General features: G+C 47.0%; 1 protein-coding gene across 1 annotated transcript in view; it reads right to left on the reverse strand.

Moving 5' to 3' along the window:
- Window positions 1–24,815, reverse strand: part of MYO1E (myosin IE) — a 194,131-nt gene that overhangs the window by 19,999 nt on the left and 149,317 nt on the right. The window contains exons 18-22 of the mRNA XM_080807694.1: window positions 18,036–18,134; window positions 11,025–11,169; window positions 7,495–7,609; window positions 6,876–7,045; window positions 6,643–6,788 (exon numbers count right to left, since the gene is read on the reverse strand). Of these exons, the coding sequence (XP_080663820.1) occupies window positions 6,643–6,788; window positions 6,876–7,045; window positions 7,495–7,609; window positions 11,025–11,169; window positions 18,036–18,134 (675 nt within the window). The remainder of the gene's footprint in view (window positions 1–6,642; window positions 6,789–6,875; window positions 7,046–7,494; window positions 7,610–11,024; window positions 11,170–18,035; window positions 18,135–24,815) is intronic.

Raw genomic sequence — 24,815 nt, forward strand, 5'->3', positions numbered from 1 at the left:
GGGTGTTTGGGCTCTGCGTAAACAGCGTTCCACCAGCTGCCGACCACACAAACACCAAACTACAGAGATGGGCAAGGCAGGTGGCCCAACGGCAAGCAAGCTGCTGGGGGAACTGCATGTGTGGATAGGGTGGGCCTGGGGGGCACACCTGGGCCTGGAGGAAGGGCCCGTGAGGAGCTGCAGGAGGAACGGAAGAGGCTCAGGCAAACCCAGTCCCAGGGAAAATGCTTTGTGGTAGAGGTGGCCGATGAGACACCATGTAAAGGCTCAGCTAGACTTTGTGGAAATGACAACACACATATAATCGAGACTTCTTTATTTTATTTTATTTTATAATCGAGACTTCTAATTCCCTGGCTATTAGATGTATAACTCAGTTGAAGGAAACCACCAGCCCCTAAGGTTTCATAATACGTGTGCTTACAACGACCTCTGAGTACCACCGTCAAATATCCAAGATAACCCTCTGAGGAATATTTCATTAGGGATGGTGTTTTTCCAGGTATGAAAAACAAAGTAAACCTGCTTCAGTGAGCTGGCCACAGTAACATTTTAATTCCCCCAAGTGCAGGAAATGCCAACATGTTTTTTTTTTTTCTTTTTAGTAACCAGAGTGGAGCTGTATCACAAAGGAGCTGTGCCTGCTCATGGGGCCCCTGGTTCCAGCGCACCAGTAGACGACTGTGCTGTCACAAAGGCAGACAGGAAGGCAAGTATGGTGGACAAGGATGCGGAGAAGCTTGGAGATGAAGGATTCTTCTTCCATATAGACTCTGATCCATTCAAACTGTAACTCCTGTGGTCTCTCTGTTCAGTCCCATGAATATGACAAGGCTGGGGTAGACAAGGGAGGTCTTCTTTGGGCAGACAGGGGCAACTGTGTTTTCATCTCTTGTTACTCAACAGCAGGTGCAAAAGCAATTCAGGGCCAACGTGACTGTGCTACAGCGACTGGGAGCAGGCATCTATACCTTCCTTTCCCAGGTACGACCAGGAAGTTGTACAAGTCACTTCTGCTCATGCCCCATTGGCCAGCACTATGTCACATGGTTACCCCTAGCTTGCAAGGAAGCCTGGGAAATGCAGTCTTCCGGTCGGCTGTCCGCTCTTCACATGGAAAGAGTAGGTCTTGCAGGACAGCTCACAATCTTGACTATACCTTCTTGTTCATAAACTTTTCCCAACTAGGAAATGGAATCTTTATTCTTAAAGTCTGGGAGAATGTGCCCCAGAGGGTGTAGCCACCGTTCCTGCAGGTCCCCTACGGGGTAGGTGAAAACTCTGGAATTGACTTACTCACTTCAAATATAGCACTTCAGATCTCCAAACAAAGATACTGACCTAGAAGTCATTTGGAATGAATGAAATAAAATCCAAGCATCCCCGCATCCTGGCCCAGGGGTAAGAAGACTATTGCATGAGGAAGGGAGCGCATGCAATAGGGAGAGGGTAAAACCAGAAGCCCGCACCTTTCGGTGTGTGGGCTAAGGAACCAAACTCCTGTTTCAGTTGCTCATTGCAGAGCTCTCCTGGATGCGTGTCTGGATGTGTCTTTTGCCGGGCTGTACTTTGGGTGGGGCAGTGCTTATTCAACAGCGCTAAGTGAACCCAGTGCAAGTAACCTTGACCGGTTCAACGTATTCAGATTAGGAGTTTCATGACCATAAAGACAAAAAAGCAAGCAGGCCAAAACTTCAGGGTCAATTAGCACCAGGAGTCTGGAAATAAGAAAGTGTTTGGACAGTTTGACTTCAACTGTCAAATTCAAAATCCCCTCCCTCCGGTGACCCAGGCATGGGAGTCTGTGTAATTGTCCTTAGCCAGGCCAGAGTTTCAGCTCATTTGCCTCTCCTCAGCCCTCGCTCCAGGGTCTGAAAACAAAGCTTTTACATTTATTTTGTTCTAAAAACTCAGACTTATCTTTGGACCTCACCCCTGTCTTATTCATATGCTCAAGCTACAATTTCTTACAGATGTTTGATGTAGTACCCCGTGTTGAAAGATCCTTTACTAGTCCCTGGTTTGGCACTCTACTCCATTTTTATCCCCTCATCTTTGTGGCTTATTGTTGTACTGCTGACTACACTAGAAAATCTTGTTTCACTCCCTTAACCAATATCTTTTTCACAAAAACATTAGTTACAAAACACTGAGTAAAGACTTAAAGGAGTTTTTGGGTTTTTTTTCTCCTCAAGCTGAAAAGGCCAGCCCTGCCTTGACTTAAATCTTTATACAATTTTCTTCCTAATTATGAAATACGTTTCTTTTAGCAAACGGGACAGTACAGAGGTGGTTAAAAAAGAAAATAAACCTTACTCACAGTTCTACCATTCAGAGAAACCAATGGCACCAGCCTGGGTCCCACTTGATTTCTCTCAGATTGTAGATACACACTGTGTCAGGCCGCAACACAGGCGCCCCAAGGAGGGAGGTGAGAAGGTTAGTTCCTGCCTTTCGTATCCCAGGAGTATCCTGGTTACTCACATGCCTGCTCCCACTTCCAGAATGACAGGGAGCTCCTTGAGACAGTGACTGTGTTCTCATTCCCCTTCGAACCCAGAGCTGGACAGAAGGTAAGTGGTCAGTCCAAAAATGTTGACAGCGAGCAGGTTCCCAAAGATCAAAGGTGACATCAAGTCAAGATTTCAGGAATGTTCAGGTCCGCTGAGTAGCAGTGAAGCTGACTGCTCTTGCTGCCAAGTTTAGGCAATGAGGCAGGGAAGCATCCTGGGCAAGAATCCTGTGACCAGGGGAACGTCTGCCCGAGGTTCTCTTACAGGTTGCTTTTCCCATTGCATGTAAGTGTTGGAAAATCTACTGACCCAGACGGGCAGCCTCGTACTTTGGGGTCTCAGGCCTCTGGCAGTCGCTACTGGAATGACAAGGACCATTAGAAGCCTCACGGGACAGAACCCCGACTAGGAGACATGAGGGTACCTATCTCCTCACCTACAATGGGAGAGCAAAGAACACAGGCTCGTACACCTGGGGCCACTGTTCCAGCAAACGGAGTTTCCCAGTGAGAGGGAAGCCAGCTCAGCACGTGGTCAAGAAGCAGCTCCTGAAGGATCCTTCACAAACTGACAGTCATCAGCCTTCAGGAGCAGACACCCCAAGCCCCAGAAAGCAGTGTCTCAACTACATGTTGCTGTGCCATCCCTGATTTCCTTTTTAATTTTTTAAAGATTTTATTTATTTATTTGTCTGAGAGAGAATAAGCAGAGGGAGTGGCAGGCAGAGGGAGAAGCAGTCTCTCTGTTGAGCAGGGAGCCTGATGTGGGGTTCGATCCCAGGACCCTGGGATCATGACCTGAGCCGAAGGCAGATGCTTAATGACTGAGCCACCCAGGCAGCACCATCCCAATATTCTTACCAGCTCTCCCATGAAGGCAGAAATGCAGGCAATGTTTGACTGAAGTTTCATTGAGACAGGATTTTTTCCTTTTCAAAGTATCCTGGAGTCTCTTTGAGAAATGGTAGTTTTCATCTTTCCCTGAGCTATTGCACCTATCCTGTATTTTCTTTAAGTAAAAGTTTTTTAAAAAATTTCAATGATAGGGGCGCCTGGGTTGCTCAGTGGGTTGAAGCCTCTGCCTCCGGCTCAGGTCATGGTCTCAGGGTCCTGGGATCGAGCCCCGCATTGGGCTCTCTGCTTGGCGGGGACCCTGCTTCCTCCTCTCTCTCTGCCTGCCTCTCTGCCTAATTGTGATCTCTGTCTATCAAATAAATAAATAAAATCTTTAAAAAATTTTTCAATGATAACTTGATTGGACATATTTCAGTCTATTTGTAAAAGGTAAAAAATTTGTCACCAGAGGATTAGAAAAAACTTATTATGGAAAATTTCCGATATTTTTAAAAAGTAGAACAGCAGAATGAACCTCCATATGTTAGAGGTTTCAATTATCAATCCACAATCACATTTGTCTAAACACCCACTACCCATACTTCCATGTACAAATTAGGTAATATAAGAGCAAAATGTAAATATTATATTTTATCCTTAAATGTTTCACTGTATATCAAGAAAAGGCAATGCCTTTTTATTATTTTCATTTTTAAGGTTTTATTTTTAAGTAGTTTCTACACCCAATGTGGGGCTCGAACTCACAACCCTGAGATCAAGAGTTGCATGCTCTACCGACTGAGCCACCCAGGCAGCTCAGACAAAGCCTCCTTAAACAAAAATAACCACCGTGCCATGATCACACCTCAAGAAATCAACACTAAACCCTTCGTATTAAATAGTCATGCTCTCATTTCCCAAACTGTCACTTGGTTGTTCTGGCATGGTTGGTTGGTTGGATTGGGAGCTGCGAGCCCATTCTGCTTTCACAGGGGTCATAAGAGTTAGAAGTGGTCCAGAAGACCGAGCTTCTGGGCACCTCGATGGTCCTCATTAGAAGAAGCCACTGGGTGATCATTCTAGTCAGCAGTCAAGCACTAAGCCTGTCTTCAGCTAACATACACATGATACAACTTTTTTGCTGAATTAAAACTGTTAAAATCCTTTTCTATACCAGTACTGAAATATTTTGAGCACGTGCGCGTGCGCACACACACGTTTGGTGGTCTGGTACCACAATCAATTCCGCCTCTGGGTTTGATTCTGCACATCTGGTTACATTCCTCACTTGGTTTAGATTACTGGCCTAACCCAGTGGATGAAGGAAATGAGGGAACAGTTAAATTTGGTGAGTGTGAGGTTCAGTAACTGTAACATGCACAGATCACAAGTTACAATGACTCAGACTCTTTTCTTTCCGGAGAGCCAGAACAACTTTTAGGCTGAGCACCTCATTTTATTATATCCTCTAATAAGGAAAGGCCATAGGGAGCAAAGGTCTAGACCACGAATACTCAAGAGGAGGCAGAGGAAGGTGGCTTTACCATGTGCCACGATCTCCAGAGACTGAGAGAGAAGACGAGAAGAAAGGAAAAAATCTGAGTGGGGGAGATCCCACACACCTTGATAAATCTCAAGGACTAGACAAAAAAGACAGTGTCAAAGTGGCTGACACAAACGTAGACATATGATTACTTATGATCAAGCACCGCCCGAGTGGTCTGAAGGCTAAAGACAGGCCTGGGCAATAATAACAGGAAGAGTAATAATCCCTCTCAGAGTAACGAGCACCTATGCCCTGGAGCTAAGATCCCCTGGCATTCAGCCACAGCTCCTGTCAGGAGCACACAGCACGTTTCGGCTGACCCCGTCTGCCCAGGTGTAGGCATGGTCCCTATGCAAGGAAACAAGAAGCTTCCAGTTGGGTTCCTTGGAACAACAAGGGCGGCCTCAGAGCCCAGCCAGCCAGGAAGTGTAGCCAGCTCAGGCTGTGACCCACCAGCTGGTGAGCTGAATGCTCAGGAAGACCTTCTGAGAGGCAGGACGGCGCCTAGAGCTCTTCCTCAACACCCAGGGCACCAAGGCCCACCTGACCAGGCGCTGCAGAAAGGCGGTGGATGGACTCGTCTGCTTAGAAATTTCATCACATCCTCAACTGAAAGGTTTTAAACATTTAATCTCACGCACCACCCGGCTTTTCCTTTATCAGGAGAATCGGGAACAGAGAGAATCGGAAACCAGTGACTCAGGCAAGAATGGACACAACCTGAAATCTGTTTTGGATTATACACCGGAGCCAGGATTTCCAGCCTGGTAGGTTGGAGGCCTGAGCACACAAAACCCAGACTTTTCCCCCGAGAGTGGCAGTTTTGTCTTCTGTGTGGAATAAGGGTTGAGAAGTGTCCCAATTCCAGAGGACGTGTTCATAAGCAACCAGAACATCACCACGTTCAGTGCAATGGCGCCCACACCTTTCCCTGACAGAAGCAACAATCTCCTCAGAGGGTCCAGGGACACAACTCAAGGGGGAAACTACTGAGCCCGAAGGAGGTCTTCTTCCTTTCTTCTCAGCCTTCTGTGGGCTGGGAGGATTTCCTCTCATCAGAGGGACCTTAGTCTGGGAGATCTGAGCCTGGGAGGATTTAGAGAAGTCTCCTCACACACAGAAGCCCCTCTGTCAAAAGAAAGCCCGAGTGCTGACAGGAAGAGCCAGAGCCCCTGCCTGTGAACCTGGGGCTCAAGGGAGCATTTGGCAAGGACTCCGAAGCTACAGATTGTGGAGACCGTTTGTACTCTCTCCATGCACAAACAGGCAAAAAGGAACCTCAGGAGTCCAAAGACACTTCCCTCCCAGGGCAACCCATGGTCACAACCAACTAAAAAGCGATACTGATGAGTGGACGGCCACCTCTGCTTGGGCCTTTGGTGTGAAGTGGGTCAGGTCTCCAACATGGGTGAGGTGGGCTTGGAAATAGGCCTCTGGTCCCTTGGCCCCACTTTAGTCAGAACAGTTATACTCAGTTTTGAATATCAGGTTTTTCTCTCACATTTGGGGAGAACAAAAGATCTGCATACCCCTTGATTGGTGGAGCTGACCAGAAGGCCACTTCTTGGAATCTAATTCTTGAGACCTTTGAAGGTCCACCGGTCTTCTCAGGGAAAAGTAGGACACTCAGTTCTTTTCACCATGATTTTCACACCTGGGGGACCTGGCCAGGCCTTTTTCCCGCTGTGACTGCTGACGGCAGTGATGAGGAGGGTCAGGCAGCCCTGTGCCTCTGACACTTGCCACTCACCTGAGGGACACGGACAAGATCCTCTCCATCTCGATTCTCCGCTTCAGCACTTCCTTCACCATGCCTTTGTCTGGGCCCTGTTTGACCTTCTCTCGTCCAATTAAGTACAAGCACTTTGGAGTAAGAAGCAAGTCTCGCTTGACACCCTGCAAGGAGAGGTGACTTAAGGAGGTGGACAGACAGACGTGTCAAAGTGGCAACTTTCTCCACGCTGGCCTGCGGTCAGTGCGTACCTTGAACCTCCTGTCGTACTTGGTCACTGTGTCTGCAAAATCGATCTTCTCTCTCTTCCCCACAAACTGCTGGAGTTCTGGGTGGTCGTCCATCCCGATGTAATCCCCGATGAAGTTCCTGTTAATACTGTTTCTCCTTCTCTCCTTCTTGTTCAACAGGAGGTCTGAGGCTGTAATAACCGAAAGGACAGAGGGTCAGTCCTCCAGAAAGAGAAGGAAAACCGTGTGGAAAAACACAGAGAAATTCCACACGAACGCAAGATTTTTTTTTTTTTTAAAGATTTTTATTTATTTATTTGACAGAGATCACAAGTAGGCAGAGAGGCAGGCAGAGAGAGAGGAGGAAACAGGCTCCCTGCTGAGCAGAGAGCCCGATGCAGGGCCCGATCCCAGGACCCTGGGATCATGACCTGAGCCGAAGGCAGAGGCCTTAACCCACTGAGCCACCCAGGCGCCCCCCGAACACAAGATTTTTAACGCATGACATTATACGCAGAGTAAAGTGAACCTATAACTTCATCTAAGCTCAAAATTATTCTTGAGATTTGCTAAATGCATGGAAAAAAAAACAAAAACAAAAAACAAAAAAACAAAACCAACCCACAAACGACTAAAATACCTTCTTCTCTCATTTGGACGTATTTCTTCCGGGCCACAAATTTCCTCCATGATTTCTGTATCACACGCGCGTACCCATCATACTTTCTCTCTCTCATTTCTTCTAGAAGAAATAGCTGTGAATGTAGAGAGGGCAAACGTGAGCCAAGTCACAAGACCTGAACGTCACTTTCTTTGGTTATCTCAGGGACACTCAGGTTAGTCAAGGACATAACCTGGGAAGCGGCTTCTCAGACTCATGAACACACGGGAAAACTTTGTTACTAGGGCATACTGTTTAGAATCATTAGGACATCTCTATTTTATTCGCTTAACAAAAAAAAGAATGGAAAACAGCCGTATCTTGAGTGTCAGTCGGGCCTCGATAATGCCTGCCTTGCCCATAACCTGTGCACATCAAATGAGGGACTCAGCATTCCTCCACTGGCTCCCAGCCTTGATGGCAAGAGGAGAGCAGCAGGCCAGGCGAAACGGGTCGGAGGTGGCGGCTGTTTGCGGCTGTGTGCAGCCTCTTCACAGAGTTTCCAGCTTCTATCGGAGCAGAGCTCGGGCTGCTGTGGAGGGAGGGCTGCCCTACTTTCAGTTCCACGAAGTACACATGTCCCACTGCACACAGTCTCCAAGGACTCACTGGGCCCGACCATAACCACCCAAGCAACTGGAGCTGGACTGCAGATGCGCAATGAACAGACGTCGGTTCACGGTTTAAGGGCCCGTATCAGACACTGGCAGGTCCTGAGACGTGAGCCATTTGGATAATCCTGACCGCCCCACGCTCCTCGGTGGAGCTCTGGAATAACGAAGACGAGAGCAAACAGCTGTAAGGCGCCGAGTGCCCACTGTGGCTCGGGAATCCTTCTAGATTTATATCCCAGAACACCTTATTTCATTTGGCTCGTCAGCGACGACACTGGCCACGTATTTCTGTTATCTCCGTAACTAAGGCTGGGAGGGTCTGGAAAGTGAATCAAGGGTCTTCCAGGCCCTGCCAGGCTCTTCCTCACTTGGACATGCAAGTCTTTCTCTGCAAATCTGCCTTTGAGCCACTCATGAAACGGTGGGAAACTTTCTCGTTCACCTAGGAAGTGGGTTTCATGACTCTCTAGGAAACAAATAAGAGGTGCCAATGAACACAAGTAAAGATGACAAGTCAGTGCAGAAATGTTCCAGAAGTAAACAATGAATTCAGTTTGAAGGCAGCCAGGCTTGATTGGTCGCCTCCATTTATCTGGGTCTATACTCAGGAGCCACATCTGTCCCTTCCTGTCATTCGGCTTCTGTCATTCGGCTTCTGCTTTTCAGCTGTGCAAAAACAACACCTCAAACTCCAAAGGGAAGGGGCTGCTTCATTCCACAGCCTTCAGCACCATTAACAACAGGCATGAGGAGTGGATTTCGAAAAACAAAAGGAAGACTCCGTTGCACATTTGCTTAGAATGTTTAAAATCTGAGCCCTGGGGTTGCTTGTTTGAAGAATATTCGTTGTCTTTCTTATCTTGTGTGTTGGGTTTCTGAGTAAGCCTTGTTTTCTTCTTTCCCAGAACTATTTTGGGAGTGTCACAGAAAATACACTTGTGACTCAGAAAGCAGGAGGCAACCAATTCCCAACTTCCTATAGATTATCAAAGATCAGCTGGGTCTTGGGTTTTTTCCACAAGTCAAGGGGATTAGAGGGAGGTTGAAGGAAAAAAAGGAAAAGAAAGAGAGAAAAATAAACCCCAAATCATGGACATATGTAACAAATAAGCAAAACCAAACCTTTTGGTGTCTGATGTCTAATGTGGGTTCTTAGAGCAAATGGGTTATTTTGTATAGTCAGCGCATTTACTATAAAAGTCAGGACAAAACCATAAGGGTCGATTTTTAAAAACCAGTTTTTGCAAAAGTGTTTGCAATGTCAGGGCTCAATGCAAATGGACGAGTGACGGGGGAGGGGAGAGATTATTGGTGAAGGTGAGTGTGTGCGTGTGCGTAAAAAGAGGGGGAAAAGAAGAATCAGGTGATGGTGATAAAGCATTTGGGAGGAAGACAAGGAAAAGCACACCCCAAATAAACCTTGACTTTGGAAGTAAAACCCACAGTTCAACTACAGCAGAAAAAAAGAAAGTCTGAAAAATATTGAGGCTGTTCTAATTATATGTGAAAATTAAGCAAGACAAAAAAGTAAGAGTGGGTATAAAACAACAGAGGAGTTCTGCATTGTACTGATAAATCACTCCATCCCATTTTAGAAAGAACAGGAACTGCTCTGTGGGTTGCTTAATGGTGTATGACACAACATTTTCATTTTATATTTGGAAATGAAATCGCTGTGAAGCTACAAATAACTCAAAGTGGAAAATGCTACCACAAACTTCTCATAAACGGGTTCTACTGATGTGTGCCTCTTATTTATTTAATAATTTTTATGGTTCTTAAAGCCATTCAGTTACAGCCGTTATCATTTCTGGGGCTCCGGCTGATCCTCTGCGGCAGAACAGAGGCCGTGGGGCCCATTCTAGAAGAGAGAACTCACGGCAAGACCGGGATTTGCCTCAAGTTTGAGTGTTTCCACTATCACCAACGTTGCCAGTTCTCATGTTATTTCCGCTTGATCTGATGATTAATTTTGCCAAGTTCACTACAGACTCTTGAAATGGAGTCTTGTGATTGTTCAAGGAACCTCAGGAAATGATGATGCTTAAACTCAGTTCCAGAAGTTTCTCCATTTTTAAAAAGTAATGTCTTAATTCCCTAGTCCCAGAGCTAACTGGGCAGAAGAACTGACGGGTTCTGTTCCAAGGAATCCAGCTTAGGAACGGAGAACTTCCTACAGACGTTCATGAGGCTCACAGTGACCACCTCCCCATCAGGAAAGATAAAGAAGTTTCTCCGTGAATCTGTGGAGGTCTAATATGTTTGTGAATCGTAAAATGCATGTTTGATGCTAAATATTTCGTTCCATGAACCCAGAGAGTTCTCCTCCTCCTTGTCTCCTCAAAGTTCTTTCCAGACTCCCTCAGGGTTTTCAAGATAGAGTCTTGAGACTCCCCACTGTGAGCTCTGTGCTGCCTGCAAGGAGGAAGCCTATGTCCATGTGTCATGACCTGACCGGTGTCGCCCAGGCAAGGATGTAAGTTTACCCAAGCCTCCTGTGTGGGACTAAGAAGTCCCTTTCAGCTTAGACACCGTTGGACACTCTAAGTGACTGGTGGGCACCTGCCGTGAGCCATGTTCTGTATAAGGCTCTGGGTACACAATGGCCTATCGTTTCAAGAGGATGAATGAGAGAGACAGTGAGAAAGAAGAGAAACTACTCCAGGACTTCTTAAACCTGCTGCGCACGCTGAGGGCTACAAGGAGCAGGGATGTGGGGAATGACCTAGAGAGAGACTGGGAGCAGGGGTGAGGACGCCGAAGGCACGGACTAACGGAAGGGGGAGAATGCAGCCATCCCTGTGCAGGGAGGGGCAGGAGAGGTGCTGTGGGGGGAGAGGCGGCCCTGAGGAAACGACCGGGGTTGTGGAGGGGGGGGGACAGTCGCGCACTCACAGACTCCGGGGCTTTGATGAACACTTTGCTCCTCCCGAGCTGGAACTGGTCACTGTCCATGTTGACAGAATGTAGCAAGTGAAGGACCCCTTGTTTCTCGTCTCCTCTCCATGAGGGCCAGGTGGCTTTGGTCAGGATGGCGTACCTGGGAGGACAGGCAGGGAGAGAAGGGTCACACTCGGACTGGACTACCCAGAATCCTGGAGACCCGCTCACCTCTGCTCTAGGGCTGAGGGGCAGGTCTCGACAGCCATGAGGCACCAGCGGGTCTGGCGTTCCCATTTCGGAGATCCCTCCTACCCACGCCCTAGCCGACCGTTTCCATGCTAACGCCCTGGTGAAAATCTGCTTTTCCTTTCTACCACCATCTAAAAATAGCACTGCAGAAGGTGGCCAGTGACAATCTTCGGGCAAAATCAAACATTGTTTTCTCAGTAGTGGTTTCCCTCATCTCTTCCGTGGCCTTAAAACAGTTCATGCGAAGTGTTTCAGAAAGCTCCCTGTAAGCAGTGGTGATTCCTAAGGATCCACGTCCATCTCTGGAATTCTGTGCATCTCGAGTCCCAAGGCCCTGGTCACGCGGTCCTTGTCTCTTCTCTCTATGTTCTCTCCTACTCACCGTGTGCCTGAGAGGACGGGCTCTTCTTCACACACGCTAAACTTTCCCTCCCCAGAGCCTGGCCCATGCTGTTCCCTCAACCAGGCTGTGTCGTTCTACAAACGCCTCCAGTGGCTGTTTCTAGTGCAGGGACCCTTCCCCTTCAGTGACAGTTCCAGAGAAGTCTTTCTGGACTACTCAAGCAAAAATCCCCCCTGCCCCGCTAGTCTCTCTCACAGAAAATACTATTTTTCCTTCAGAAAACATATTACAGTTTGTAATTATATTCACGTTTGTACTTAATTCATTACGCCTCCTCCATGAGGGCACCCGTGTAGTTCATACCACACATCAAGCACCTTCCCCAACATCCGGGCTCCGCGGTCAGAGCCAAAAGAAAACGGCCAACAACGATGGGCTGTTCTGTCTGCATGAGGTGTCGTTCTTGGTGCTTTAGCTGGATGATCTCATTTTATTCTCACAGCCACCGGATTCAGTTGGTCTTTCCACTTTGCAGAGTAGGAAACAGAGGCAGATAGAGACCCACCCACGGCTACTTAGCTAGTAACTGTCAGAGCTGAGATGTGAACCCCAATCTCACCCCAACCACCACACTACATATAAGCTGTGGAGTGGTGATGTGTATGTACTTCTTTTAAAGACCATACAATTTACTACACATCTGTGCTACAAACTCTGTAATTATGTGAAACGCTGACACACTAGCGACAGAAGCACTACAGGATGTCAGATGTGGAAGGTCCCGCAGACTTAAGGTGGAAGGAACGAAAGAAAGGCAGGGCTGAGAGGGGGAGGGGGTGCAGAAATCAGAGAGGAGTGTGGAAGGGAAGTTGGAGGCATGGCCTTTGCACAGGCACAGCTAGAACAGAGGCAATGAATGGGCTCCAGGCCTCCAGAGAAGTCAGGCCCTTTGTTCCCAGAAGCTACTACCAGGACTAGACTGACTTATGGCATCGAAGGGAGAAAGGAATCTTGAAAAGAAGAGCTGCCATGCCTTCGGCATCCAGAGCTCACTAAGAGGACAGAATCAGGTTATTACCCTTAGCGTTAGATAGCTGGGACAAGGTGATTCTAGGGACTTTCTCTGCTCCTCCCAAATCTCCACGTCTTCCTTGATAACATCTTAAATGTCTCGAAGAAGCAAACCCTCCTATTCCCTATTTAGAGATAAAAAACTTAAAAATGAAAATACCTAACTGAAGCCACACATTTGCATGAATACATTTCATGTGCGGCATAATGAAGTCCAACAAACGAAGCCACACATAAATGACGGAGAGCAGAACCCTTCTGGATGCCACCGGGGGACCCGCCGAACAGGCAGAAATGTACTGGCAAGCTAAATGGATGAAGGAGAGAAACTCATGCAGGCTACGGGAGAGAAAGAAAGCCAGGCCTCCAAGGTGACAAGTTTCTGAGAGTACAATTCTGGCTGGCTCCACGTAATCAAAATTCTAAAGGCAAGTATGTGTCGCACAACCGCAAACGGGCAGCTCTTTGCAATTCACACGCTCCCACCCCCATTAAAATGACGCTGCATTTTGCATTTGATTTTTTTTTTATAGTACGGAAGTTGTTTTGCAGAGACTTTCTCTCCCTTTAGCTGACAAGGCAAGGCTTCTAACAGTTCAGGTCCAGGGGAGACGTGAGGTTTGCATAGCGTTCCCAGGGCCCTGTGACCACAGACCACGGCTATGGCTCCCTAGCTGCCAGAATGCCTGATGTGCCCTCCTTACCTCCTTTTGTATTCATCAGAGAGACCAGCGCCCAACTCTCGTATAAGGCTCTCCCACTAAGGAAGCCCCGAGTTTCGGAGAGATGCAGATCACAGCTTACATTCCTCTCATCAGGCATTTTCCGTTTAAGACCCAACTATGCCAAAATTTCATCTCAAGGCCTGTGCGTTGGCTGTTCTCTTCACCCCGGACTGGCGGGTCACGGGCTCCTTGTTATCTCAGATGACCACTCAATGTTTCCTCCTCTGAGGAAATGCAGCCCTGACCCCAGCGCTGGCACTGGAGTTGAGGTTGTTTCTGACATCCAAGGACACGAAAGTCTAGGCAGCTCTTAGGATACTCTGGACACCCCATGCTTTCCTGAGCCTTCTGTTCTTCATCTCCCTTGCCTAGGATATGGACTGACTTTCTTCACAAACGTCCCTTTCCCTCGCCCTCTACATTCTGAGAGGCTGGGTCAAGGTCAAGGGAAATATGTTGGTGCCATAAGAACAATTTTAGATTGTTACAATCTTACATTGCTATCAGATTTTTCTTCCTCAGAATCAGATCCCATGTTTGGGCTTATTTCCAGCCACAGTAAGGGCTGCCTAGCTTGAAAAGTTGTTTTCTAAGAATTTACGGTTATTTTCCCAAGCTGAGAGTCAAAGGGGCTGCCATTTCTAATAGCTTTTTGACATTTTCTAAAGATACGAATGTTGTGTGGAGGGTGGTGAACAGGGTGTTCCTTCTGAAGGCAGGACGGGACTTACTTCAAGAGCACATGGCCCACTGGTGGGGATATTAAGCCATCTTTTTGATTTTTAGTCTCCAATTCAAAATCAAGAGGGATGGTTTTGATAAACATAAAGCATTTTTCAGGGAGGAAATGAACACACACAAAGGCCACTTTTCATTGGCTAAACCCATTTTCTAAGCTCTAGGCTGTGTGTGAACTACCGCTCTGTTTAGACCTGCGGGCTTCCTTCCCAGGGAGGGGTGTAGGAGGCGGGCACACGGGCAGTCATACTGGGTATTAACGCACCCCTTTCCTTCAGATTGTTACTTTCTCACTTCGCAGGCTTTCTGCAGGCATCTAGAAAGCCACTTTATAAACAAAGCCTTTTTTCTCAGCCCTGAGGAGAATAAAGGTATGACACGGTTCAGCTACTCACAGAGGATCTCAGGACGAGACAGACAGTGGCAGGCTCTGGCCCTGTCCGGCATGACCAGGATCTCGGACTCACACACCTTATGGAAAGCAGCACCGTCTCTTGAGAAATAGTCCCTGCCCATGGACACAGATAGCCTGCTAGCCATTTTTTGAGTACTTTTTATTGAGAGAGAAATTTTCTTCCGAACTCTCTTTTTATTACTCTCCTAGGATTCTCAAATCAAAAGATATAGGACATCAAAACAGCTTGCTCTGTTTAAGACAGGGCTGCCCATCTGTCTCTTCTGAAAGGAAAAGCCCACAGCAGGAGCGCCGGAGGGGAGACAGCCAAGGACAGAATCACTTCAGTCAAAGTCCCTCAGCATAAAGGGGCCAACAGAGAGTCACTACATGTTAACTCTGTGTCAGGCATGGAAGAAAGTCCCATGCATGGGGCCAGGGTGGCACTTGACATACTTGACAGAGGTTCCAGATGTTATCACCAAACCATGTCATTTCACGGCTCATTTACGGAGCTGCGGCAAACTTGTAACACAGCCTGTTCTCCCCAGTGTGGAGGCTCATGGCATTGCTTATGGAGGTCAAGTCTGATGTCTTGTCTTTTTTTTTTTTAAAGTAGGCTCCATGCCCAGCATGGAGCCCAATACGGGATTTGAACTTATGACCCTCGGATCATGACCTGAGCTGAGATCAAGCGTCAGAGGCTCAATCGACTGAGCCATCCAGGCGACCCAAGGGCTTGTCTGTTTTTAAGTAATATGGAAGGCACAAGGTCTTTCAGAATCCATTTCCCCAAAAACCAAACAACAAAACATCCACAAGAAAACCCCCAAGTTTAAATTTTTAAAAATATCTGATTAGTTTTTAATAGTAATGTCAACTGGAGAGACTTTTAAGATTAAAGAGTTTTTAAATACAGGAAAAACTACTGAAGGAGGATAAAATTATGAATGCCTTGGAATTACTGAAGGCAGGCCCTTCTGAGTTAGGGAAAGATGGAGGAAATATTTTTCATTCACTGTTTTCTGTATTTAATTTTTTTCCCTCTTAATTAAAAAAGGGTTGGGGCACCTGGGTGGCTCAGTGGGTTAAAGCCTCTGTCTTCGGCTCAGGTCATGATCCCAGGGTCCTGGGATCGAGCCCCGCATCGGGCTCTCTGCTTGGCAGGGAGCCTGCTTCCTCCTCTCTCTCTCTCTGCCTCTCTGCCTACTTGTGATCTCTGTCTGTCAAATAAATAAATAAAATCTTAAAAAAAAAAAAGGGTATTTGTCAAAGACATGCAGTGTGGCCAAAACTTCAATGATTAACTAAGCCGGGGTTCTCAAGTGGCTTTACCCCCACCCCCACCCCCAGCAGGGGACAGGAAGCAGTATCTGGGTACACTTATGGTTGTCACAGTTCGGGAGGGACAGAGAGTAGCATTCCATCACACAGGATGGCCCCCATGACGAAGGCTCAACCAGCCCCAAATGTCGATAGCTAAGGTTGAGAAATCCCATTCTAGCTTGTGTTCTCGATCTGTTTAAAGAAGAGTAGTCTTTGGTAATTCACATCTCAGTTGTTTGTCAGCAAAATGTTTGCTGCTATCGTCATGCAAGAACTTGACAGATTTCTTTTCTCAACCTCCTAAATATGTCTTTCCATATGTTTCCACCCTAGGTGGAGTGGGCCCTTTTATCAATTCAGAGAGCCATGAGGGTAGATTTCATGCCTAGTCTGCCTCTCAAACTATTCGGAATCTTGACTGTGTGGACAGAGTCAACGGGGCTTTATTACATGGGAAGCCCCACCCTTCTGTTAAGTGTCTCTTGACCTTCCACATTAATGACCTTCCACATACAAAAACTCACACTGGTGACCGGTAGGCCAGCCGTTCCAATCTCAGGACAAAAGAAACAAGGACAGTCCTCAAGGAAACCCTGCTTCATTAGAATTACTCTATGTCAAAAACCTTAACGACGTTCTTCCTCAGACGCTCTTCCTCAGCCAGCAACCTCTTTGTTACATAAAATTTGAATTAAAAAAAAATTCTTATATCCTGCTCCTCTAGATATACCCCGAAGATATAATTATTTTCTGATTAAAATGCTAATATATGGCTTCCTTCTCTCTTAAACGAGAGTAAACAGATGTAGAAAATACAGCAGGAGCCCATTAACTTCAAATTGTTAAGAGAAGTTAAAACCATGTAATATTAAGGACACTAAATTCTATCCTTTTCAAAAACAAGGAGCACAAAATAAGAGCAATTTGAGTAAAGGTCCTGTCAAATATGCTTTAACAGAAACATGAAAATCAGTTTAAGTTTATACATGGGCTCTACAAAAATTTTGAGGTTAAATACTTTAAGCTTATTTTCTTAAGTAGGTTAAGTATTTTCCTTAAATCATCTTCATACTACTAATTTGGTCAGTCAGGTTAAACCTTCCCATGTCACAATTATCATGAATTCCTAAACTGATGTGTTACACTAAGCAGACCAAACACTTGTGGCTACCGATTAATTCTACAATAAGCAATGGTAAAAAGAATTCTTACAACTTAATAAAAAAGGACAAACAGCTTGATTTAAAAATGGGCAAAGCTGCTGAACAGACACTTCTCTAAAGGCCAATAAGCACATGAAATATGCTTATTTCCCACCAGGGTCATGAAATCAAAACCACATCCTGATACCCACCAGGATAGGTGCTACTGAAGTCAGATACTAGCAAATCGGCAAGGAGAACCCTCGAACACTGCCGGTAGGGATACAAAATGGTACAGCCACGCTGGAACCCAATCTCACAATTCATCAATAAGGTACAACAAAGAGTTACCAGAGGACGCAGTAATTCCATTGTTGGTGAGCACCCAAGAGAAATAAAAACACATGTAAACACAAAAATGTGTATGTGAAAGCTGACTGCAGCTTTCTCTGTTACTCATCACTGGCCGAAAAGTGGAAACAATGGATGCCCATCAGCTAGCTGATGGACGAGTGAGTAAAATGTAATACAGCACCGCAATATCGGCGCAAGCCAGTATTTCCGGGCAGCGGGTAGAGATGAAACGCAGATACACACCACAGCGCGGGCGACCCGTAAAAACATTACACGAACTGAAAGAAGCCAGACCCGAAGGACACATACCGTGAGACTCTATTTCTACGCAATGGCCAGAATATAGCAGTATTTTGAAATTCTTTCTATAGAGACAGAAAGAAGTGTGTGCCTTGGGCAGGAGGTGAGGGGAGAATTGGGGGTTGGTGACTAGGGAAGTGGGGTTTCTTTTTGGGGTGATGAAAATGTTCTCAAACTAATTGTGGTGAGGGATGCCCAAGTCTATGAATACATTAAAAGCCAAAGAATTATATACTTTAAGGTGTGAATGCTATGGTAAGTGAATTATATCTCAAAAAACCTGTTCGAAGCAAAAAAACAGAAAACAAAAACCAAACAAACAAAAACAAACAAAACAACAAAAAACAAACCCAAGAGAGTCCACAGTCACCAGTTTCTTACCTCTGCAGGAATTTTTGGAAGACGCGCCGATAGGCATAACCAGCTCTTCTCACTCGAATGTTTTCTTTCAGACCCAGGTATTCTACTTGATGCTTCACTCTGTAAAGGAGGAAAGAGCGGGGATATCACTGGGTAATTCTTTCATCTTGTTCTCTTAGCCACACTATCCCCGCAAGCCCCCAATTACAAGCAGCAAGGACACACTAGAAAGACTACAATTTAGGAGCTCCATTTTATGTAAATAGACTAGATGGGATGTTGCCCTATTCGGGAATCACTGAATAAAAGCTAATCTGATCTTTAAATGTACGCAGCTGAATTTCATATATGTATGTATGTATGTATACACACACACACACACACACACACACACACACACACACACGCCTGGGTGGCTCAGTTGGTTAAGCATCTGACTCTTAATTCCGGCTTCGGTCATGAACTCAGGGTTGTGAGATCGAGTCCCACACTGGGCTCCTTGCTGCGCGCAGGGCCTGCTCAGGATTCTCTCTCTCCCTCTCCCTCTGCCCTTCCCCCTTCTCTCTCAAAAACAAACAAACTATAATTTATACTGAGCTGACCCTCAGGTTATAGAATATTCATTAAAAAATTTTTTTTTTGTGAAATACAGCAATTACAGAAGTCTCCACACACCTATTTCCAAAAATGGTAAAACAAAAAGCCATATGCCTGTTACGGAGATTATGAACAGAAGTATCTGTTTTTCGAAAGACTAAAGGGAAGAACTTTTAACTTTGGAATTAAATGACACTAGAGCTATTTTTGTTCTCTACCTAAATTTAATAGTGTCTCTAGACCCAAGGAGATCACACAACTCAGCTTTTCAAATGCAACAGAAGAAAGGGCATATAAAATAATTTCAAAGACCTAAATGAAAAATTCTCTAATGACATATGTAAATGATAGTTTTAGTTGGTTTTTATGAGAGTCAGCAACCGCCAGTGTGTTTTGGAAAATGGAGGGAGGTCCATTGTGTTCTCACGTGATTTTCACATCAGAGCAAATGTCCCCTACCCTGCCCCTTGAGGATTCTTTTTTTTTTTTTTTGAAAGATATCCCTGGACTTGCTTTGAGGTACTCTGTTTTTTAAAGATTTATTTATTTGACAGACAGAGATCACAAGTAGGTGGAGAGGCAGGCAGAGAGAGAGAAGAGGAAGCAGGCTCACCAATGAGCACAGAGCCCGATGTGGGGCTCGATCCCAGGACCCTGGGATCATGACCTGAGCCGAAGGCAGAGGCTTTAACCCACTGAGCCACCCAGGCGCCCCCGCCTTGAGGATTCTGGCTTAGTAGGCCTGGTAGGTCCGAGGAGGGGACAGAGCAGGGGTATGGGGGCACGCACTGGTGAAAATGCCTCACCCCTTCCCGAGAAGCAAAGTGGCCGGGATTTGCCACTCGGCTTCCAGGACACTTTGCTGGAAGCCAAGTGGCAGATCCCGGCCACTGGCTTCTGAGCATCCCCTCGGGGAGGGCAGTGGGGACTCTGCTGTACATGACATGGGCTGGCTGAATGTGGACACTGGGAAACATGGTATTTGAGGGAAATGAGAAATTGTGCTGTAGTGGGGAGGCAGCTGCCTTCTCCCCACAGAGTACATTTGGGGTGAAGCCGCACTCATGATGCTCCTGCGGAATGGCCCCTTGTGACCTGTGACCTGCTGCACCGTAGAGCTCACTAGCAGCGGCCTTGTCCAGGGGACACTGGGTCACTGGGGACCCCACATTTGTCTCTCCAACAAGGCTCACAGCGAGCCCCAACCCTGACGAAGCTGTGACGTGCTGGCAACTATGATGGGGCCCTCTGGGCCGTCCTCCACTAGGGAACCGGGAAAGGACAGCAGGTTCCCGCTGCAGACCTTGCAGGCGGCATGGAGGCTCACAGCCAGGATCTGGGGCTGGCTTCCCGGCATGGCCTTACCTCTGCCACTGTGTAACCTCTCTGTGCCCCACTTCCCATGTCTGGAGAGAGGATGATGATGTTAGTTCTTCCTTCCTAACTGGGTACACTGCATAGACAGTCCTGAGCTGGCTCCTGGCACGCATCACATGAAGCTGCTATCATGCTCATGCATTTGCAGCTACAATAAGTAAACCAGGACCGGAGACTAGAGACAGAAATGGATTTTTCATGGGAGGGCGGGGTTGGTATTCTCCGACAGTGACGTGTGTCTGGGTCTGGAAGGATGAGTTGAATTCACCAGATGCAGAGGAGGGAAACGCAGGGGGGCACCGTGGAAGCAAAGGCACAAAGGTGGGAAAGGCTGTGACCTGGGGCAATGGGAGAGGAAGGAGCAGAAGCAAAACTAAGCTGGATGAGGGGGTGGAGCCTGGACTGGCCCAGGCAGGATGAGGTCACACAGTGAGGGACAAGTTCGATTGGTTTTACTTGACCAGTATCTAGAAATGTCAGCTCCTTCAAGAGAAGTACTTTTTAAAACAACCTTTATAGAGGGGGCGCCTGGGTGGCTCAGAGGGTTAAGCCTCTGCCTTTGGCTCAGGTCTTGATCTCAGGATCCTGGGATCGAGCCCCGCATCGGGCTCTCTGCTCAGCACAGAGCCTGCTTCCCCCTCTCTCTCTGCCTGCCTCTCTGCCTACTTGTGAATCTCTCTGTGTCAAATAAATAAAAATCTAAAAAAAAAAAAAAAACAACCCTTTATAGAAAGTAATATTCAATATCCACACTTGATTCGTGACACGTGTCTGGCTAACTAAAGGAGTGGAGATCAGATTCAGGGAAATAATTAATTTTCCTTTCTCCTATCCTCCAATTCCAAAACTCACCACTGACCTTTTCTCTGCTAAGGAAAATACACAAGGGTATCAATTAGAGGTGTTTGGTTGTTTTTTTTACAAAGTTTTTTTTTTTTTTTTTTTTTTTTTTTAATTTGCTTTAGAGAGAGAGCGCACGAGGAGGGGGAAGAGCAGAGGGAGAGAGGGAATCTTAAGCAGACGCCCCCTGACAGAGGAGCCCGATGTGGGGCTTGATCCCAGGACCCTGAGATCATGACCTGAGCTGAAAACAAGGGTCAGATGCTTAACCGACTGAGCCACCCAGGCGCCCCGGGTACTTGCTCATTTTAAGTATTTTTCGTAAATATTGGCTTTATCCCACGCTTTTGAGGTAGGGAATACATCACCCACTGATTCAAGTAGAATCAGTTCCATTTCCATAGGAAAGAATAAGCCTCATGCTAAAACACTGTTTCACTCACTGTTAACCTCCATCACCAGGAAATTGTCTTACAGAAATTTTCTTCCACAGGACGATCGGTTTAGCAAATTCCATAATGTTTAGCATTTTATTTAACCAAAGGATCCAAGTTGATTTTTGCATAACCTTGGAGCACTGTCCCTTCCTCAGTAAACATCAGCCAGGCTGGCAATGCCCAGTGGTTCCCTTGGGGCAAGTCTTCGTCAAGACTTTCCTTGGCCGTTAATGCAAGTAGGTCAAGGCCTGAGAACAACTCTGCTAGAACAGCAATTCAGAACCCAGGGCAGGCAACTTCGCAAGAGCCAAACAAAAACACATTTTCAACAGGAAAAGAAAAATAAACCACACCCCATAAACTTGTGGAATGAGTAACCCTGTCCACCGAGAACTTCAATTGACCGTGTAATCCCCACCAATGAAGCACAGTGCCCTTTCACAGCCCCTAACTTCTCCACACTCAGAAGGAATGAAACCATCTGTCACATAATAAACCTGAACCGGGATGGGGGGGAGGGGCGCATCCCAGGAAGCAATCCCATTTGTAATATAAGTCAACACTTGACCCACAAATATCGCAGACTTCTTAACACCTGCTTACACGAATGGACGTTATGAAGTTCCTTACTGCAAGGCAAGTAAGTGATGTGATTTTATTTTATTTTTTTAAAAGATTTTATTTATTTATTTGACAGAGAGAGAGATCACAAGCAGGCAGAGAGACGGGGGGAGCAGGCTCCCCGCTGAGCAGAGAGCCTGATTCGGGGCTTGATCCCAGGACTCTGAGACCATGACCTGAGCCGAAGGCAGAGGCTTAACCCACTGAGCCACCCAGGTGCCCCAGTGATGTGATTTTAAGTAAATAAGTAAGTAAATAAATAAAGGAAAACACCATTGTGGGGGATTCTATGGGGGTTTACGTATAAATGTATCTTTGTCTTAATCTCCCCATTTTTTGCTATTTCAGTGAATCAGTTTGGATTTTATGAGAAGATAGCACCAGGGCTGGGAAAACACTCGACCAGTAGCTATTGCAAAATTTCTATAATAGAGAGACTTTGAGAAGAGCAATCTATACAGGGTAAGGGAGCGTGTGCTGGGCAGGTGTGGGTTGCATTTGTAGGCAGAGCAAGATGCTTTCACTTAAGATGACGTTTATTGGAAAGGGCCGGGGCCGGGGCGTTGGGTGGGATTTGAAGTAGGGGGGAAAGATGGCCTAAGGCACCCCTTAGTACTATGTCTGCTTCCAAGATCCTGTAATCCGTTTCTGAGGTCACCTGTGTCACCCGCCTTCTACCGGGTGTGTATATGTGCCTGGGACGTAACGAGGTGCATGTGCATGTGAACGTGGGAGTGGGGAGGATGGGAGTGACATAGAGACAGGCAGAGGCAGGCTGACAGCTCCTCCAGGTTTGGGAGAGACCTTCTGTCAGACTGAAGGAGATCCCATTCTGAACTGACGCTCTCAGTTTAATGAGGAAGAAACTGAGGACTGAGATATAATGTCTCACTCAAACCACTTAGTGACAGGCCAGCACCACAATACAGTCCTTCCAAATCCCAGGCCAGGCCTTTGCCCTAGACCAGCTGTTCTCAAAGTGTGAGAACCCAGACCACCCACACTAGCATCACCGAGGGGCTTCTGGTGGCTCAGTCAAGCATCTGTTTTGGTTCAGGTCATGATCTCAGGCTCCTGGGATCAAGCCCTCCGTCAGGCTCCACACTCAGCAGGGAGCCTGCTTGTCCCTCTGCCCCTCCCCCCACTCTCTCTCTCTTTCTAATAAATAAATCTTTAAAAACGCACATTTCTGGGCCCTACCCAGACCCACTGAATCAGAATCACCGGAAGCAGGGCCCAGCAGCCCAGGTTTTACCAAGCCCTCGAAGGGGTACTCTGGTGCATCCACAAGCTTGAGAGCTAAATAAATCAATGAATAAGTAGACATCTTCTATCTTCAGGTGGGAAGAGAGGTGACAGTGCTGCTACCTTCTTAGTCTCAAAGGAGAAAGTGAGGGACACATTTCAGAAAAGCAGAAGGCAAATTAAGTACCTCCAGGGGAATGACCAAGAAGGGGGGTGGTCAGATTCTACCTTCCTTCAGAGGAACTGCCGCGGGAGAGAAGACTGCAGGGAAACGAGACAGTTGCTGGGAAGGAACACAAGCGCTGTTCACACGGAAATGTCAGGAGAATAATTCTCAGGGTAGATTAGATGCTGGGTTAGGGTCACATTGATGTAGAGGAAGACTGTAGAGTCTGCTAATAATGCAAGAGTCCCTGCAAGCTGGACTGATGAGCTGGCAGAGTGGGTCCCTCCTCCGAGGCTCTGTGTCATTACCCAGTAACATTCGAGAAGAATCACAGTCAGCCCCTCAATAGAAACAACGCTTGAGGAGCATGGACCTACAGATGAGATCCCTCAGAATACCGCAGACAGAGGAAATGCAAGGCTGCTATATCCCGCAGCATCGTGAGGTGAGAAAACAGACTCAGGCTGCAGAGGACGTGGGACAACACCAACAAGGAATGGCGGATATTGAACGCTGGGGCCTGGGCACTTTCCTCACCACTCGTCTTTTCCTTCTCGTAACGGCCTGCCATGCCTAGAAAGGATCTCGCCGGCAGGATGGGACCGGACCTACACACGTCTCTCAGAGGGGGTGGCCGGCAGCCATGACTTTCCCTCCTTGTCTTGCCATTGTGGAGCTGAACCTTGATAGGTCACTAGATACCTAACTCTGTCTACTTTTCTCCAAGAGAGAAAACAAAAAAGACAGTAATTCTGCATGCCCCTGTCTGGGGACCTGACTGCCTGGTGACAATGGCGGGCTCCTCCCTCCTGTCCAATCACTGTAATGCCTTGCGTCAGTCCTGCTTCCCCTGTGCTCACGGACGCTGGTGTCAGTCTTAGGAGTGTGTGTCTGGATCTGCCCGTTGGATAAAACTGTATTCGCCAGTCATCCTTAACATTTTCCCACTCAACACCCCCATTCCAGCCTGCAGAGCCCACATCCCTAATGGCAGCTGTAGGAGGAATGGTGGCCCAGGATTCCTCAGGGGTTAGAGGGGAGAGGGCTCGCTGCACGCCCTACGTCACACGCCTCCCTGGGGCTTGATCCCTCCTGGAGGGAGTCATCACTCTGCTCAGGAACACAGTGAGTCCTCAGGGGCCGGAACCAGACCTAGCACATGCCCCCAGGACCCCAAGAGCAACAGTAAATGACAGATGGCTTTGTAACCAGCCCTTCAGACCTTCCCTCTGAACCCCGAGCTGAGCACGCGAGGCCCCATCCTGTGGGTACCAGTGAGAAGCTAAGTGGACTAAGAACGTCTACACGGGGCCTCCAACTAAGTTTACAACCCGCCCAACTCTGCAGTATGAAGGCTCCCCCCGCTTCCCATCTGTCCCTAGACTAGCCAAGATCAACATAATAAATTTCTAATTCTGAACTGAATGGCACTGCTAAAATGTTAGGAAAAGACAAGGAAGGAAGGCTTATTCCTCATGGAAAAGTTAAGACACAAGGACATGAAACACATCTGAAAAC

The sequence above is a fragment of the Martes martes genome (genome assembly GCF_963455335.1).
Source record: "Martes martes genome assembly, chromosome: 7".
NCBI classification, from domain to species: Eukaryota; Metazoa; Chordata; class Mammalia; order Carnivora; family Mustelidae; genus Martes; species Martes martes.